General features: G+C 36.5%; 1 protein-coding gene across 5 annotated transcripts; it reads left to right on the plus strand.

The window, feature by feature from the left end:
- Positions 1-495: 495 nt before the first annotated feature.
- Positions 496-15,851, plus strand: LOC148879882 (ARID/BRIGHT AND ELM2 DNA-binding domain-containing protein). Of its 5 annotated transcripts, none has more exons than XM_088961612.1 (4): positions 576-708; positions 831-1,004; positions 1,215-2,098; positions 14,545-15,851. In XM_088961612.1, exons 3-4 carry the CDS (start codon positions 1,394-1,396, stop codon positions 15,454-15,456), a joined length of 1,617 nt encoding a protein of 538 aa, XP_088817738.1. In that variant the 5' UTR covers positions 576-708; positions 831-1,004; positions 1,215-1,393; the 3' UTR covers positions 15,457-15,851. The 5 variants fall into 5 exon arrangements, with proteins under 5 accessions (XP_088817737.1, XP_088817738.1, XP_088817736.1 ...); XM_088961610.1 differs by having other exon boundaries at positions 649-708; positions 1,182-2,098; XM_088961611.1 differs by lacking the exon at positions 831-1,004 and having other exon boundaries at positions 496-708; positions 1,182-2,098.

The following is a 15,851-nucleotide window of genomic DNA, read 5'->3' on the forward strand; positions in this document are numbered from 1 at the left end:
AATATTATGTAAAGGATGAGATGTTCTTTATATGTGGCTGCCCTGTTATGTGGGCAAAGTTCTTATAGGTCCAGGCGTATGCAAGATGCCACGTGGATACTTTTAATGCTTATATAAGATTATAATTTCCTCGTGCATTGTGCCATGATACTTAGGCTCTCTCAATCGCACGAAAAAAGAAAAAACTGCATCACTTGGACAACAAAAAATATGGCGGATCTTAAAACTCGTCACCTACACCTGTCACTACTAATCTCTTTTATAATTCTCTTCCTTTTTTTTTTTCTTTTGTCTTTAATATTTTAATAGTGGCTTTAAAAATAAAAAGAAGAGAGAAAAAAAGGGCTTTAGTATTTGTAGTGTTTTATTTTGCTGGTGACCTATAATTAACCCACTTGTACTGGATTAACTCAACTCAACCCCTAGTTTGTGAACCAGGGTTATGTATGAAGAAGGCCCTCTATAAATTTGAGTTTGAGTCTGAGAGACGGCAGTGGCTCTTATTTGTGGAAAACCCTAATATACTGATCCAAGTCCAAATTGGCCATCTTAACACCCTATTTTGAGTTTAGTCCGAGGACCAGGAGTGGGACAGAGGAAGGCATTGGAAGAAAAAAGGAAAAAAATAAAAGGAAAGAAGGGGGGGGGGGCGTGAAAAGGGCCGAGACATGGCTTTGGGGGGAGGGGTCACTCCCAACTAAAGTACTGGTACGTCTGTCTTTCTCTAAATGCATCTTTTCCAAGTGACAAACTAGAATTTGAACTGATGCTGTATCTATTCAGTGTTCAAACATTAAAAAGCCCTCGCCATTTCTTTGGCGTTTTTGCAGCCACGAAATGGGAGGGAATGTGTGTGCGTGTGTGTGAAATAATGGGCGGGACAACAATGGGAGAAAATACGGGGAGCGCAAAAACTGCTCTCGTGCCCTAGATCAATCACTTCCCGCCAAAAACTTTTATATCTCTCTCTCTCTCACTCCGAGTAGACCCCGGAGCGATTATCGGTATCGTTATTTTTTTTTTCTTGTTCTTATCTTTTTCGTATTTTTTTCCTTAAAATTTTCTTTTCCATTGTTGTTCATATCAATCGTATGATAGAGGAAAAAAAGAAAAAAGAAAAATCACAAGTGAAAAACGGATTTCTCTGTTTCGTTAGGGTTTGAATTCGAAATCCATGGCAGGATGGTCGATTTTAACTGATGGGTCTGCTCTAGATCGCGCTGAAGTCCTTCGACATCTTCAGAGTGATGGCTTCTACTTGGATCTCGATGCTTCACTGAAGGGGAGTGTAGATAGTGGTTGTAAAGACAAGCTCCGATGTCTATTCGATCAGATTCTTTCTGTTTTTCTAAAAGAGATCTCTACCGGTGGAGATCTTCGGCCTTTACCTCTAATGCTTGGTGATGGGCGGTTTGTAGATTTGTTCAAACTCTTCTGGGTTGTGAGGAAAAAGGGCGGATACGATTGTGTGTCTAAGAATAGGTTGTGGGCTTCCGTGTCAGAAGAGGTCGGCTTGGGTTCGGGCGTCACGTCTTCTGTGAAGCTGGTTTATGTAAAGTATTCGGATACGTTAGCTCGATGGTTACAGAGAATCTTTAGAAATAAGGGCTTTACAGTAGGTTTATCGGACTGTGGTGGTAACTTGGGTTTGTTTTCCGTGGAGTTAGAGGCCGAATCCATAGTTATGCCGTCCCAGATGTCAGAGGAAAAGAAGAAAGAAGATGATTCGATTAAGTTGGATTCAGCTAAGAACGAGTTTCATTTGTTAGCCGCGGAAAACACGTGTAACGCACCTGAGATAAGAAGTGTGATCGAGTTGGACAGTGACGAGAAACTTGCTGACGACGAGGAAGATGTTATACTCTTGGATAAAAGCCTTGTTAATGAAGACTTATTTTCTCGTAAGAGAAAGCGAGAGTCTCTATCAGGAATGCTGAATTGGGTGACCGAGATTGCCAAGAATCCTGGTGATCCTGCCATTAAAATGTTACCAGAATGGTGTGGAGGTAGCGACTCCTGGATGCACGCTCTGTTGGCACGTGAGGCATTATTTCTAAGAAGGCAAATTCCTTCAAGTTCTGTACAGTCTCTCTTGCAGGTAAATATCAATCTTACAGTTATATTTGACTTCAATGCAAAATTTTGCATCCAAAAAGAAAAATACGTGGAGGGTATGTAATGTTTAATAACTGTTTTTTTGCATATGGGTTTTGATGAAGATGCTTTATTATCAGCATGAGGCATGATTGCCTATCTTATAATACGATTTCATAGAATGATTAACACATGCAAATTACGTCATCTCAGAAAGAAAAAAACATGCTAATTAAGTCGTGTTTTCTTCTTTGTCTTCATCATTTTTGTCTAAACCATATCCCTGCTATCTGGGGTGGGTATGCTACATTTGTAATCCCATTCTAAGTTATGGATTCATAGAATGGTTAAAGCATGCAAATTAAGCCCATCTCTAAAGAAAAACATGCTAAGTAAGTTGTGTTTTCTTCTTTGTTATCGTCATGTTTGTCAAAGCCACGTCCCAACTGTCTGGGGTGGCTATGCTACCTTTGTAATCTCATTCTAAGGTATGGATTCTTTGTTAGGATTGGCCTTAAAATCCTTTCTCAATACTTAAGATCTTTTTGGGAAGATCTTCTGGTAGCTCTGACAGTCAAAAGATGTATTGAGCTTTTGCATGAAGATTTGAGCAGCCCGAAGCTAGTTTGACAGTATTACGTCTTTTTGTGCGTCTTTCCGTGTGAGAATAAAACGCGAAAGACGCAAAAAGCTTCATTTGGAGCTTCCCGAAATCAGCCCAAAATGGGCTTCTCGCATCTTTTTGGTGCTCCAGATTTTGGCGGCTAGATCTTCCGCGAACCAAATGGGAATAGACCAAAATTCAGTCTGCCTGGCTCGTAAATCCCGAAATCAGCCCAAAATGTGCTTCTCGCATCTTTTTGGTGCTCCGGATTTTGGCGGCTAGATCTTCCGTGAACCAAATGGGAATAGACCAAAATTCAGTCTGCCCGGCTTGTAAACAGCCGAAAGACCGCACGGAAAGATGCGCCAAACGGGCTTTTAATATTTGGCGAGAAAGTGAGATCTGATTTGATTCAATTCGTACAAAATTAATAACATTTTAAAAAAGAATAAAAGACAAAAATTTCCATATCTGCAAAACAAATTTAAGAAACAAGTTTGTATCATACATTCTGTGTTTAACTTGGAAGATTCTGGTACACAAGATATTAAAAAGAGTAATTTATCAAAAAAAAAAAGATATTATAAAGAGTAGGAGAAATGGATCTTACGTCTTACGACAAATTGCACCATGAATAACAAGCAGTTCTGAATCATAAACGGCAGATCCTAATGGAAAAACTTAAAGCTAATTATCTTTTCTTTGTTTTTAAAGGAAAAAGTGGTTAATTCTGTCTCACATGTAACCAGAGAACTCATAATGAACTTGGCCTCAGAGATGGTGATCTTCATCTTCTTCCCAACACAATGCAAGCTGATTTTGCTGAAATTTGATAATTACCCAATCATAAAACAAATTTTGAACTTTAAACTCAAATAACCAAAAACACAAAGCCCCCATTTTTCTTCTTGGTTTATAGAGAAAAAATGTAAGTATAATTCTCTTTTCTATAAGCCTAACAAAAGCAGAGAAAAAGGAACTAACTTCAAAACTCTGACAGATATTCTCCAAGAGATGAGATTCTTGGTCAGGAGTCAACTCCCTATGTGCAATAGATGAAGTGGGAACTCAATTGTGTGCGAGAATTGAACATGATTGATCCTTGGTGGGAACTCAGTATCACCATTTTCCGTAACCCTAAACACTGTGAGAGAAAAGAAGTTATAGTTTAGAATGCGAGAAATTATGTCTTAAGTTTTCTTAGCTCTGGCCCTCCAATTAAAATAAGATACTTGTGGAGAGTCATTGTGCCAACTGCCAAAAAGAAAAAGGCCAAAGGTTGGGTCTATATCTAGTCCACCCCTCCCAATACCCTAGACAATTGGAACCAACATAGGGTGAAATCCTTTTAAACCTGTACAGTATGGCTGATCAAGTGCTGGGCCAAGTTTTTACAGGGCATTAACAGTCTTGGGGCCTGGTCCAGTCCGCACCCTGAGCCTGATAATACATGTCTGGGTCCAGTTCTGGTTAATGTCTTAAATATATTAAAAATAATGTTTTAGTTTACTTTTATAATCAGAATTACAAAAAAAGTATCATGTTAATATATTATACCACATGTGCGATAAAATACTATATATACTATATATGCATATATTCATGCCATATACCATGTATACACACCGCATTGCATACATTCCATACATATACATATACTTCCATCCATCCATCCATCCATACATACATACATACATACATACATACATAACATCTATATATATATATATCTGCTTATTATTGGAGCAATTTCAGATAATGCCCCAATCTGATTCAACAAGAGTTCTATTCATTTAGCATATTCGTAGTAGGCCTTGGTATTACTTTGCTGCCCTCAAGTGGATGGGCATGTGGCTATACAGTAGGAATGGCCGTTTATGACTTTGCCCGGAAATTTTATATATATATATATAGTAGTAGTAGTATATATAGTAGGTCTTGGAACATCCAGGCAACTTTCCTTGGGTTTGTTACTTGGGGGAGTTATTCCAAGTATCTGAAAAGTGCTCTTAGAATTTGGTTGTCTTTTCGTAGCATGTCATATATCAGGATGTCCTTGTTTACTTTATATTCATTCCATGTGGTCTTGTTGATTGCTTAGTGTTGTTATTGTTGTCTTGTGAGATGTTCCAAAAGTCTGATTGGTACGAATTTGTGGTGGCATAACACACAAAGTTCCAAAGGCAACCACGTAACTCTAATTTTGTGGAATGACCCCCCTTCAATTTCTTCCCCTTTGCAGTTTATAAGAACTGGATAGCAAATTTTCAGAGTTTTTCTCCTACATTGTGCCAAAAAAACAAAGATTTGGACCTTACCCATTCTACCCTTCTCACGACCCCAGATAATTGGGACCAACCTTAGATAGTCTTTCTTCCCTCCTACATTGTATCTCCTAATGATGGGAGAGCAAATTGAAAACCAGTTTGGATGAATGAGGACACATTAATAGCTATCTTCTTAAAATCTGTCTTCTTTTTAAAGAGAACAGTCTTTATGGGATGGAAATAGTTATTTATGGATTTAATAAGAATGCAAAGCGTTTCTGTCTATCTCCTAATATTCTTATACTTCATTTATGCCATCATCTTTTCCAACTTTTAATTTTTGCTATTTCATGTTTTTCCCCTTAAAAATGCTTAATCCCGAGAACTCCTGGCTTATGCTTCATCTGTCTAGTCCGTGCCTCATCTCATGCCTCTGAAGTATTGGGTATAATAAGTTGATAACTAAGAACTAATTAATCATAGGGTACTTCCACACATACAGTCAATAAGCTACATGAGTGGATGGGTTTGTGTTGGCCTCTCATGGATGAAGATTGTAAAAGTCTACATAATGTAATAGGGGATGCAAAACAGAGGAACATTTACATCCTCACAAAGCAAAGGGTGGGAAAATAAGTGCAAAATGTTTTATAATTTAACTAGACATACATAGTTGTTGAAGCATCTCCTAGGTTGTAAGTAAATTTTTTGGATAGCTATGTGCCTCTTCTTTGTGCTATATTGTATGTGGGGTGTTGCCACTTTAGGCATAGAACAATGGCATCATATTGTACAAGTGCAAAAGAGTGAAAACATTGTTTTCTCATCAACATCAGCAAACCATCTCCAACACATAAACTATAGAAACGTGGTAGATTCACCACCAAGACAGAAGTAGGGCTTTCTTATTCTATTTTCTTCTAAGTCTTTGTGATCAAAACAGTATGATCTCTTTCCCTATACATACATATGCAATGTACCTGTGCATGTGCATTGATTTGCCTTGTTAATATTCTTCCTCTTTGTAACTGCTACTCATTGTTTTTCCTTCTATATGACTAGAAGAATATATTACATATTATTTTCCCTGTAATTAACAAACATAGACATGAACACATGCTCTTTTTGCACCATATATCTGTCTTGTTAACACAATTTTTTGTTTGTTTTCTCTTTCCATTATTTTATTTACCCATACTGTATCACATTCTCTCTGTTTCTTCTTCTCATATAGACATAATGTGTCTCTAGCCTCCACCCACTATTTTTTTTTCTTTGATAGGCAAATAGAATGTTGCTTTCATTATGTTTGCTAGTTGCTGTTTCGACTATGAAAACAAGCTAGCTCATAGGGAAATAAGTTAAAATTACTATTCTTTTTTTTAATAAAAAATAATTGCCTAGACAGGTACCTAGCAAAAATAGAGAAGGTGCTTCCCTGCTGCATGTCCTCATCTTAGTGTATTGACAACCATGTAGACATGGTAATGCCATGTGAGCTTATTAAGTATGGTTTTGGGCGGAAAAACAGAAAAAAAACAGCTATTTAAAATCCTGCTTTAAAAAAGATTGAGAAAGAAGAGAAGGAAAGATTTATTTGACCTTGTGATTGTTTATATTGCGGTTATTACAGCAGCATCATGCATAAACATCCACATATGTAAGCAACGTTGGCATGCATGTTAATGCATCTAAGTAGTACATGCAACATCCATGTGCATGAATACCAGAATGATGTGGAAGATGGGAGCGGTGAGTGAGGATTAGGACCTTTATCTTCACTTCTTCAGATGGTATTTTTGTTATGAATTATAGAGCTTTCCCATTGTATGGTTGTTCCTAGATGGACCATAATAAATGCCTTTTATCTTTTTTCTATTGCTTATTGGCATAGGTGAACACTTATGAATTGCTTTTCTCCCACATAATGTTTCATTGTCAAAGACTCAAACTTCGTATTTTTTATATGCCTCTTTCTAGTAAACATATGAATGATGTATTTTGTTTGCATCCATTGCTGTTTCAGCCTTCAAGAAGTTTATTTTTTTGGCAAATCCAATCTGCTGTAGTACAATATTAGAAGAGTTTGCCTTGGATTTTGACATATTTCAAGTATAAGGGGACTAAGTCATAGTCAGTTGGATGCTATGTTATGCAGATACATCAAGGACATTATACCAATTTATACTAAAAATTGGAGTATCCAGCATGATATGACACCTGTGCATATGACTCTGCATTATAGGTTGGATCGTATTTGAGCCTAGCCTTACAGTCAAGGCTCATTTTGTGTGTTGTGTCACTTGAATCCACCACACCTTACTTGGCTTGTTATGTTTTGATGAATCGACCTTGGATTTGTTTGGATAGGTAAGGCACTGCACTAAGGTTTTGGGATGTATAGAGGCGAAATAGTTCAGTTGTAGGAGTTAAAAGTACAAGGTTTGCAATCTTCATGTTAATAATATGAATTCTCTGAGAAAGTGAGCTTATAGATTTATGCCAAAAGAAAATTCTCCAATCCCAAAGATCTACCTAGGTTTCAGAGAAAAAATTCAGCAGCAAGTGAAGGGAGAAGACAAGAGAGTGCTTTCCCGATCTCCTTTCAGATCAAATGGGCCTGCTCTGATACCATATTATCCAGAAGAGTGAAGAGAAGAGAGAAGAAAGAAAGAAGAGGAGAAAAGAGAGATCTGTGAGCAAAACTTGGTGCTGGCGGTGCCAGCTTTTTGGAATTTATATCAGGGCGACCATAACATAATATAGAAGAGGGCGAACTACAATAGTACCCTTGTGATACGAAAAGAGAAATAAAAACAAAAGACAAACAGCTTTTTAACAATCTACAACGTGCTTATTCATGCTATTGTGTTAGTGATATTCCTTGGGTGTTGTATTTATCTAATTTGCTCTTTAAATAATTGATTAATGATCAAAAGGGGGAGACTAACGTTAAATGGAAGTTAAGAAAATAACTAGTGACACAGCTAACGTAGTCAAAGCTTTCTGAAGATGTTATAAGGTTTATGTATAATGAGATGAATGTAGGGAAAAAGAGTAAAGAGGGTGCCTTTGGCATAACAATGAGGATTTTGTTGTTACTTGTACAATTCAGTTGATATTTGAAAAAGAATGGATTTATATACAAAGAGGGTTTTTAAGCCAGCATTGTTGCCTAAACTGGATATTCCCGTTTCACACTTATGTGATCCCACTATTTGGGTTAAGAAAGTATGAAATATTTCAGATTGTGAAACTGTGAAAGACTCATTCAGGGGGTTTTCTACAATATGATGTTTTTGATTTCATTTATTTTTAAAATTGCAATATCAGCAAGATAACATGTTCTTGAACTGTGCTTTTTATTTTGGAAATTAAAAACAAGTTGGTTTTGTTTCAAAAAAACCATACATGTTTTTTGAAACCATCAAATAATGTTTTCTAGAAAAAAACAAACTTTAAGTGAGGAATTTAAGAACATGTTTTAGTTTCAGTTTTGGAAACACAATACATAACCAAGAACGTGTTTTCTGTGCTTTTGTTTTAAGAACAGAGCTGGTTTTGTTTTGTTTTTGTAACTGTCAACAAGAAAAACAATTCACAGTGGAGAACATGTTATAGTTTGTTTGATGGTCTCTACTACTTGGATAACCATAGTAATTCTATTTCAGTTTACAACTCCCTGCTACAATTGATTTCTACTCACCCCTTGCCTTGCCGAGGTGTTTGCCATATGGTTTGTTGATATTTAAACCCAAGTGAATGATGCATTAATCCCCTAAGGCTGTGTTTGGTTTGAAGGAAAAAACAGGGAAAGGTAGGGAAACCTATACAAGGTTTGTAATGGTTTCCTTACCTTTCCCTTCCTTTCCCTGTCTTTTCCTTCAAACCAAACATAGCCTAATTAGATTCCTCATTTTCTTTAAAACATGTATTTCCCAAGTTCCTGACCTTTTGCTGGTAAGTGAATTTATTATCACCTTGGAATCCCCTTATGCAGTTCCACTACAATGTTTCTATAGTTTAAGTATCTTTCCGATCTCAGCCCATGCGGAAATGGCTAATAGTTCGGCTCTAATTGAATCTTCCCTTGAAAAAATGTCCAAAACATTTTCAAGATGAACACTCCAATACCTGACTTTTCTGTATTTCCATAGGGTCCATAGCTGGGGGAATCCATAGGATTGCAGCTTTTCTCTTAGTACATGATGAATTTGTTACTTTTGCCAACTTCTTTGAATGTCATCCATTGAAAAAGAGCTTAAGAGGTTTAAGGCTTTTATCCATTGAATCGTCCATATGAGTATAAGCTTTTATACTACTTTCATGTGGGCACTCTTCTTTAAAGATTCATATATTCCTCTCTTCCCAAACTAGTTAAATTATAGATCCATTGTACTCTTCCACATGACCTTTCCCATATTTTTAGAACGAGAGAAGAAAGAGTCTGTCCTAAAAGTTAAATGTCTGGCTTGACTTGTTCCATCGGTTTTAAGGCTTTGGTGCATTGGTCAAGCATGTAAGAAATGATATCAGAATCCACCACCATGTCTCAAGTTTGAATCATGGAGAGTAACAAACGTGCTAACATTTAAAGTTGCAGGTTAATTACCTGAGATTTAACCTGAACTACTGGGATGAGAAGAAATGTTTACTTTTGGAGTGTTTGTTCTATATTATATTAGAAATAAGAATTGTTGTCGATTTCTAATCATTGTTTATTTGGTGTTAATAAAAATGTTCAAGCATCTCATAGTTGGTTTGTAGATGCGGAAACAATCTGTGTAATTGAAAGTAGTTGATTTTTAAGAATAGAGTAGAGTTTTTCTTTTCTACTTTGCTTGTGTTAGCCTTTCAAGAATAGTTTGTTTGATGTGACACGAATTTGATTGATGAATGGTTGGAAGACGATATCTTTAATATCCAACTTTCTTTCTTCTTTTTGGTGTTTTCTAGTGTTCCAATCTTTTTTATTATTTGTGAGAGGTCTGTTCACTTCTACTATGGTCTTATCTCACAATGACAATATTTTGTAGCCTATTTATGCGACCAAGTGCTCTATTTATGCTTCTTGGGGATTCTACTGAGGTGAAGCCTTGTCACCTTACCTTTTGTATTCTCTTTTTTGTTTTAATATTTTTTTTCTTTTTTTGGATAATTAACTGAGCTTTTATTAAACTTAAAAAGAGTAGTAAGTACAATAGAGATGAGGAGGGAGGGGTAAAATCTCTTAAATCTTAACTCTCCTTGAGATTAATCCCAGGTAACCTTGTTTAGCAAGTGAGTTGGCAATGCCCAAAAAAAGATCAACACTTCCCACCCCTTGTAACCTTGTTTAGCAAGTGAGTCCGCAAAAGAATTTGCACTTCTCTTAATCCATTGAAACTTAATCTCCATTATCCTAGGTCAATCGTTTAATTTTCTTTTTCTCATTTAGGAACTTCCAAATCCCAATTTCTTTCTTCTGCAGCCAGCCATTAATTAGCATTTTCCACCACCAGTTTTCTGATATTCAACTCCTTTGCTTTCTTTGTCCCTTCCAAAACCACGAAGACTTCATCTCTTAGGGAATCCCCAACTCCAATAGGATCAGAATACAAAGCAAGAATTTTTCTTTCCTCGTCCCCAAATACTCCCATACCTGATGGGCCTGGGTTTTCTTCATTGCTACCATCAAAATTCAATTTGGGGAAACCAACAGCCGGAGGGGATCACACCAGACTAGTAACAGTTTAGGAGAACATGCCTCTTCTTTCCAATTCTTAATAATATCTCCTATGGGAATTATCACAAAAAACATCTCCTATGGAAAATCCTTGAAAGAGCTTCATAGTCTTGACCCAATGAACTACCCTAATAGTTATTGTTTGAATGATGACGTCCATACTTCTTTCTTTTTCAGCAAAGATTCTTTGGTTTCTTTCCTCCCAATTTGTCCAACAAGTAGCTGCTCTTACACATCTCCACAGTATTTTACCTCTCTTCTTTGACCCTCTAATATAAATGGAATTAAACAAGATCTGTACATTTGGTGGGGAGATCCATCTGCAAACAAATAGAGAGAGAAACCAATTCCAGATCGCTGAGACAAACAGGCAGGAGGTTAATAAGTGGTAGCAGCTCTCATCATTATACTTTCATAGAATACACCAGTGTTGGGATAGACACCCATTAAGTAGGGGTGCTCATGGTTCGGTTAACCGAACCATGGGCTGATTTTTTAAATCGAACTGGTACTACCGGTTTATGGAAAACCGGTAACTGAAACCAAACTGAAGCTTATTGGTATGGTTGATCGGTTCGGTTAATCGGTGGTTTGGTTCGTCGATTTTTTGGTTTTTTTATATTTACAGTAAATATTATAAAAATATATAAATATCTAATAAAAACTAGAAATAAATAAAATATTGTATATTATAAATATATATTTATTTATATAATGCATATTTATTGATTTATAATATATAGAAAATATAAAATATATAATATACATATATATATATATATTTATATGTGTATTGGTCGGGTTGGTTAATTGTCTGTGTTCTATATTGGTTAACCGAAACCGAATTGACCGGTTCAGTTAACTGGATTTTTGGTTCGGTTTGGTTTTTTTTTTGGTTTTTCTTGCTCACCCCTACCATTAAGCCTTTTTTCTTTGGAGCAAATTGCAAGTGTTACACTTTTCTAAAAAATGATTCCCAATAAAAAGCACCTAACCTGGGAGCAATGGGTGGTCCACATCCTACTATCCCTCCTAGAGGGGTCTAGTACCACTTCGTCCTGGATTTTAATCCAGTCAGAAACACTGTTCCATTTAGAATCTCTAAGAGCCCTTCTAAAACTCAGGTTCCAATCAGGAGCAGAGTTCAAGTCAAAATGAACTAGAAAGGTGGAGATAGGCTCATTTTTAAACCTAGAGAGGGAAATTAGGGAATTGCTTTCAGAGGTATTTTTCCCACCCAAACATGCTCCCAGAATTTCACAAGATTTCCCAAGCAAAGATCATATCTGATGAGAGGAAGGATGGAAGAATGGCATGAGTAGATTTCCAAGGAGAAGCTCTTGTAGAAATTCCTGTTTACTTAAGAATAAATCATCAAGCAAAGATCACTTTTTTACAATAAAAGAAAAAATAATCATGAGTATGAAAATAACAATCAAGGAATTGAGGATCTGAATTTGAGGTTATCTTGGATGAAAGCCACAGAGAAAACTATTCTTCATGAATTAAAATTTGGATTAGAGCCACATGCACGAAATCCATGTTATGTTTTATCATAAAACAAACAAATACCAACTTGTTTTTCTTTGAATGGTAGAACTTTCTTTTACGAGAGTTAAACCTAGGATTTAATGTAAACTATGAAATAAAGAAATTATTTCAGATATTGAGCTCCAAAGTTATCTCAGAAGAAACCTTGAGAGGGCTTTGAGCACCCATTTATTTATCATGTAAAAGTCTAATTTAAATACATATATTTTTCTGTAATTATATATTTATCTATTTTATTGTCATTTACAATCATATGAATTATGTTCACTGCATCCGTATCAAAAGTTACCTATGTGTCTATATGATACAAATGGCAAGACAATTGTAACCATTACATGCTTTGCCTTCCTATTTTTCTCAAGATATAGGTTTTTAATCTTGTAGCACTTAGTTTACTTTTACAATCATATCTCTGGGTTAATTTACCATGAACTAAAAAATCAGTACTGCTGCACTAAATATCATATTGTGGTTGAACAGCATTAATTTTCAATTCTACATAAAATGTGGGGTCTGTGGAAGGGCAGGTGTATGCAGCCTCACCCCTCACATACAGAGAATCTGTTTCCAAGCTCTTCAACCTAATTTTATTTCATCTTCATAGTTTTCAAGGCACCAAGGCGAGGCTAGGCGACGGGGGGCACCTTGTCACCTTGGCGATGGATTTTTTTATCTAGAAAATATAGATCCTAGGGTAGTTCCCTAGGTACCATAACCATATTTCCTTAATAATTATTCATAATTTTCATAAGAAAAGTATAGAGTTCATGTTAAAGTATAGAAAATCAACAAATTCATGAGAAGAAAAAGAAGAAGGAAAAGAAAATAAAAAAAAGGGGGCTGAACCCTTATTTTTGTTATAGGAAAAGAAGAAAAGAAAATGTGTTGATTAGACAAAGTTTTAAGTTCTTCCTTACTTATTGGTTCAGGTTTTAAGTCTTTGGGGGTTCAATACAGCATTTAGCAATGTTTGTATTGATTAAACCCTAACAAATAAGAAAATAATAAAAATTAATTAGTATATAAATGTATAGAATGAATATTTTAGTTTAGTAGTGCCTATTTTATAATTATAATGTCAAAAAATAAAGAATAAAAAAGTATTTTATAATACATAGTACAAAACTGCTTGGCGATTAGGCGAGGTGAGCCTCAAAGGATGCCTTGTCGCCTAGGCGTCACCTTGACAACTATGTTCATCTTTATCAATGATAATATTCTTGGATTGAAAAGAGGAGGATAGGAGTAATGGCAGGCTGAGCTTTCTGATACAAGAGTGATCAGTTGCAGCTCTCAAAAGGATTGAGTTCAAGTCTTCTTATTTGTGTTTACTGATAAAAAAAAGAATAATGTGAAGACACAAGAAACCAATAATCTAGAGAATGAGACTATTCCATTAGGCTGTGTTTGGTTTTGAAAGAAAAGGTAGGGAAAGGAAGGGAAACCTAAGCAAGGTTTGTACAGGTTTACCTTTTCCTTCAAGCCAAACAAAGCCTTATAGATCCTGAATTCATCTCAGCGCTTCCGATTCCACCTCTTAACATTTTGCATGTTTTTTGGCAGATTTAGGAATTTTGCTGAATCAGATGTTCACTCTTGAGCCTTTGACTCCTGCTTGTTGACGTGCTGTCGCATACAAGGGGGAAGAGAGCCCATCAGTTTTCCATCCAATGATCACCCAAAATCATCTTCCATCTCAATGTGCTTAAAACCCAAGAAATGCGTGTCATCAATTCTTGAGGAGAGTCAAAATCTTTTTTATTTATTTATAATGGAGATACCATCTCCAGTCACTCTAAGACAATAAGGATGAACTATCTCCTCTGGCCTTTGAAAAGGACTTGAAGGTCTAGAGTTTTAGAGTGAAGATGAAAGTTCAATATGATAGTGCCATCAGGTATTGGGGGTGCCCTTATGCATCTTACCTGCCAAAAAAAAAGTGTTCCTAAATCCTGATTGTGTATGTGAATTGGACAAGGGAATAGCCCATTCTCCATTCTGCTATCTAAAAGCACATTTTTAGAGAGCTTCCAAGTTTAAAAAAATTAAATCTAGTTTTATGGTTCAATGAACAAAGTTTTGGTAGCTGTCTTCAGGTTTGAAGCTTGTTTTTGCTTTTACTCTGTACAGTTTAAGTAACTATTTCATGGAACTCCAGTTACTCAGAAAAGATTTTCATTTGCATCCAGTTGGAGAGGTGGTGGAATGTTTTTGACAAAGTTCCACCATTTCTAACTTTCATAACAAATATAGATGCTTTTATGATGTTCGTTATGTGAAGTAGATGCTATTTTGACTTGCAGAAAAAGCAGAAGATGCATCCCTCCATGTATGAGGATCATAGCGGTGGTGATAATTCTACAGAGAGATTGAGATGCAGCGAGAGACTACTTTCTCTGAAAAAATCTCACTCACTTCCATGTTCCAAGTCATCCAAAAGTGACTTGAATATGGGCCTAACTCCTTGCATGAAAGTGCTGGAGATTAATACCCGTGACCGGCAATTGCTTGTTTCTGTTGGTTCTTTGACTGCAAACATGGAAATTGGTTTGCACAGTGATGATTACTTTCAGAAGCAGGTTTCTGTGGGCCCAATGTATCAAGCTGAAGTTCCAGACTGGACTGGTGTAGCTTCTGAAAGTGACTCTAAATGGTTGGGTACACAGATTTGGCCACTGGGATCAGGTGAACGCATTTCTGTAATAGAAAGAGATCCTATTGGCAAGGGGAGATTTGATTCATGTGGCTGTCAATTTCCAGGGTCCGTTGAATGCATTAGATTTCACATAGCGGAGAAAAGGATGAGACTGAAGATTGAATTGGGGTCGGCTTTCCTTCGTTGGAGGTTCAACTACATGGGGGAGGAAGTTTCACTTTCATGGACAGAGGAAGAAGAAAAGAGGTTCAAGGCTATAGTGAGGTTAAATCCACCGTCTCTGGACAAGTGTTTCTGGGACCAGGCATTTAAATCTTTTCCTACTAAAAAGAGGAGGGATTTGGTGAGCTATTATTTCAATGTGTTTGTTCTTCGGCGAAGAAGTTATCAGAATCGGGTGACCCCAACCAACATCGACAGTGATGATGACGAATCGGATTTTGGATCTTTAAGTAATGGTTTTGGGCATGAAACAGTAAAGGTTGCAGGTTCTAAATCCGTCTCATGTGCTCAGAATAAGCAATGTATTGATTTAGAAGGACGCTCATACGTGGGCTAGATATCAAGATTGTGCTCAGAAGTGTAAATCTAATTAGATTTAGTCGACTATTGGGTGATTGCCAATGAAGATCTAGAAATGCTTTGCAACCCCACTGGCCACAGCCTTTGAGAACTGTATGGGTCTGTCCAACGATCATCATGGTTATGTATGACCTATGGGTTGGATAATTTTGGATGGTTGATTGGAAACATGGCTTCGACCGACTGACAGAGCGAATTACACGGATCCTGTTTGAATTCAGCCTTTGCTGTTCATGCATTTCTAGGCCTTGCATGTATTGTAACGGTGGTGGCAAATCACTAGGAAAATATAATACAGCAAACTCATGTTCTAAGCAAATGTCAGAGAGAGAGAGTAGAAATGGTATTATATAACGTTTTTTTTCTTCGGAA

The sequence above is a fragment of the Nelumbo lutea genome, chromosome 1 (genome assembly GCF_056320005.1).
Source record: "Nelumbo lutea isolate HS-2025 chromosome 1, American lotus-T2T, whole genome shotgun sequence".
NCBI lineage: Eukaryota > Viridiplantae > Streptophyta > Magnoliopsida > Proteales > Nelumbonaceae > Nelumbo > Nelumbo lutea.

Excerpts from the sequence above, each read along its gene's own strand:
- LOC148879882 (XM_088961608.1), top strand. The coding sequence starts at position 1,175 with ATGGCAGGATGGTCGATTTTAACTGATGGGTCTGCTCTAGATCGCGCT. Across the intron at positions 2,099-14,544 it reads CTGTACAGTCTCTCTTGCAG|AAAAAGCAGAAGATGCATCC; the intron begins GTAAATATCAAT and ends TTTGACTTGCAG.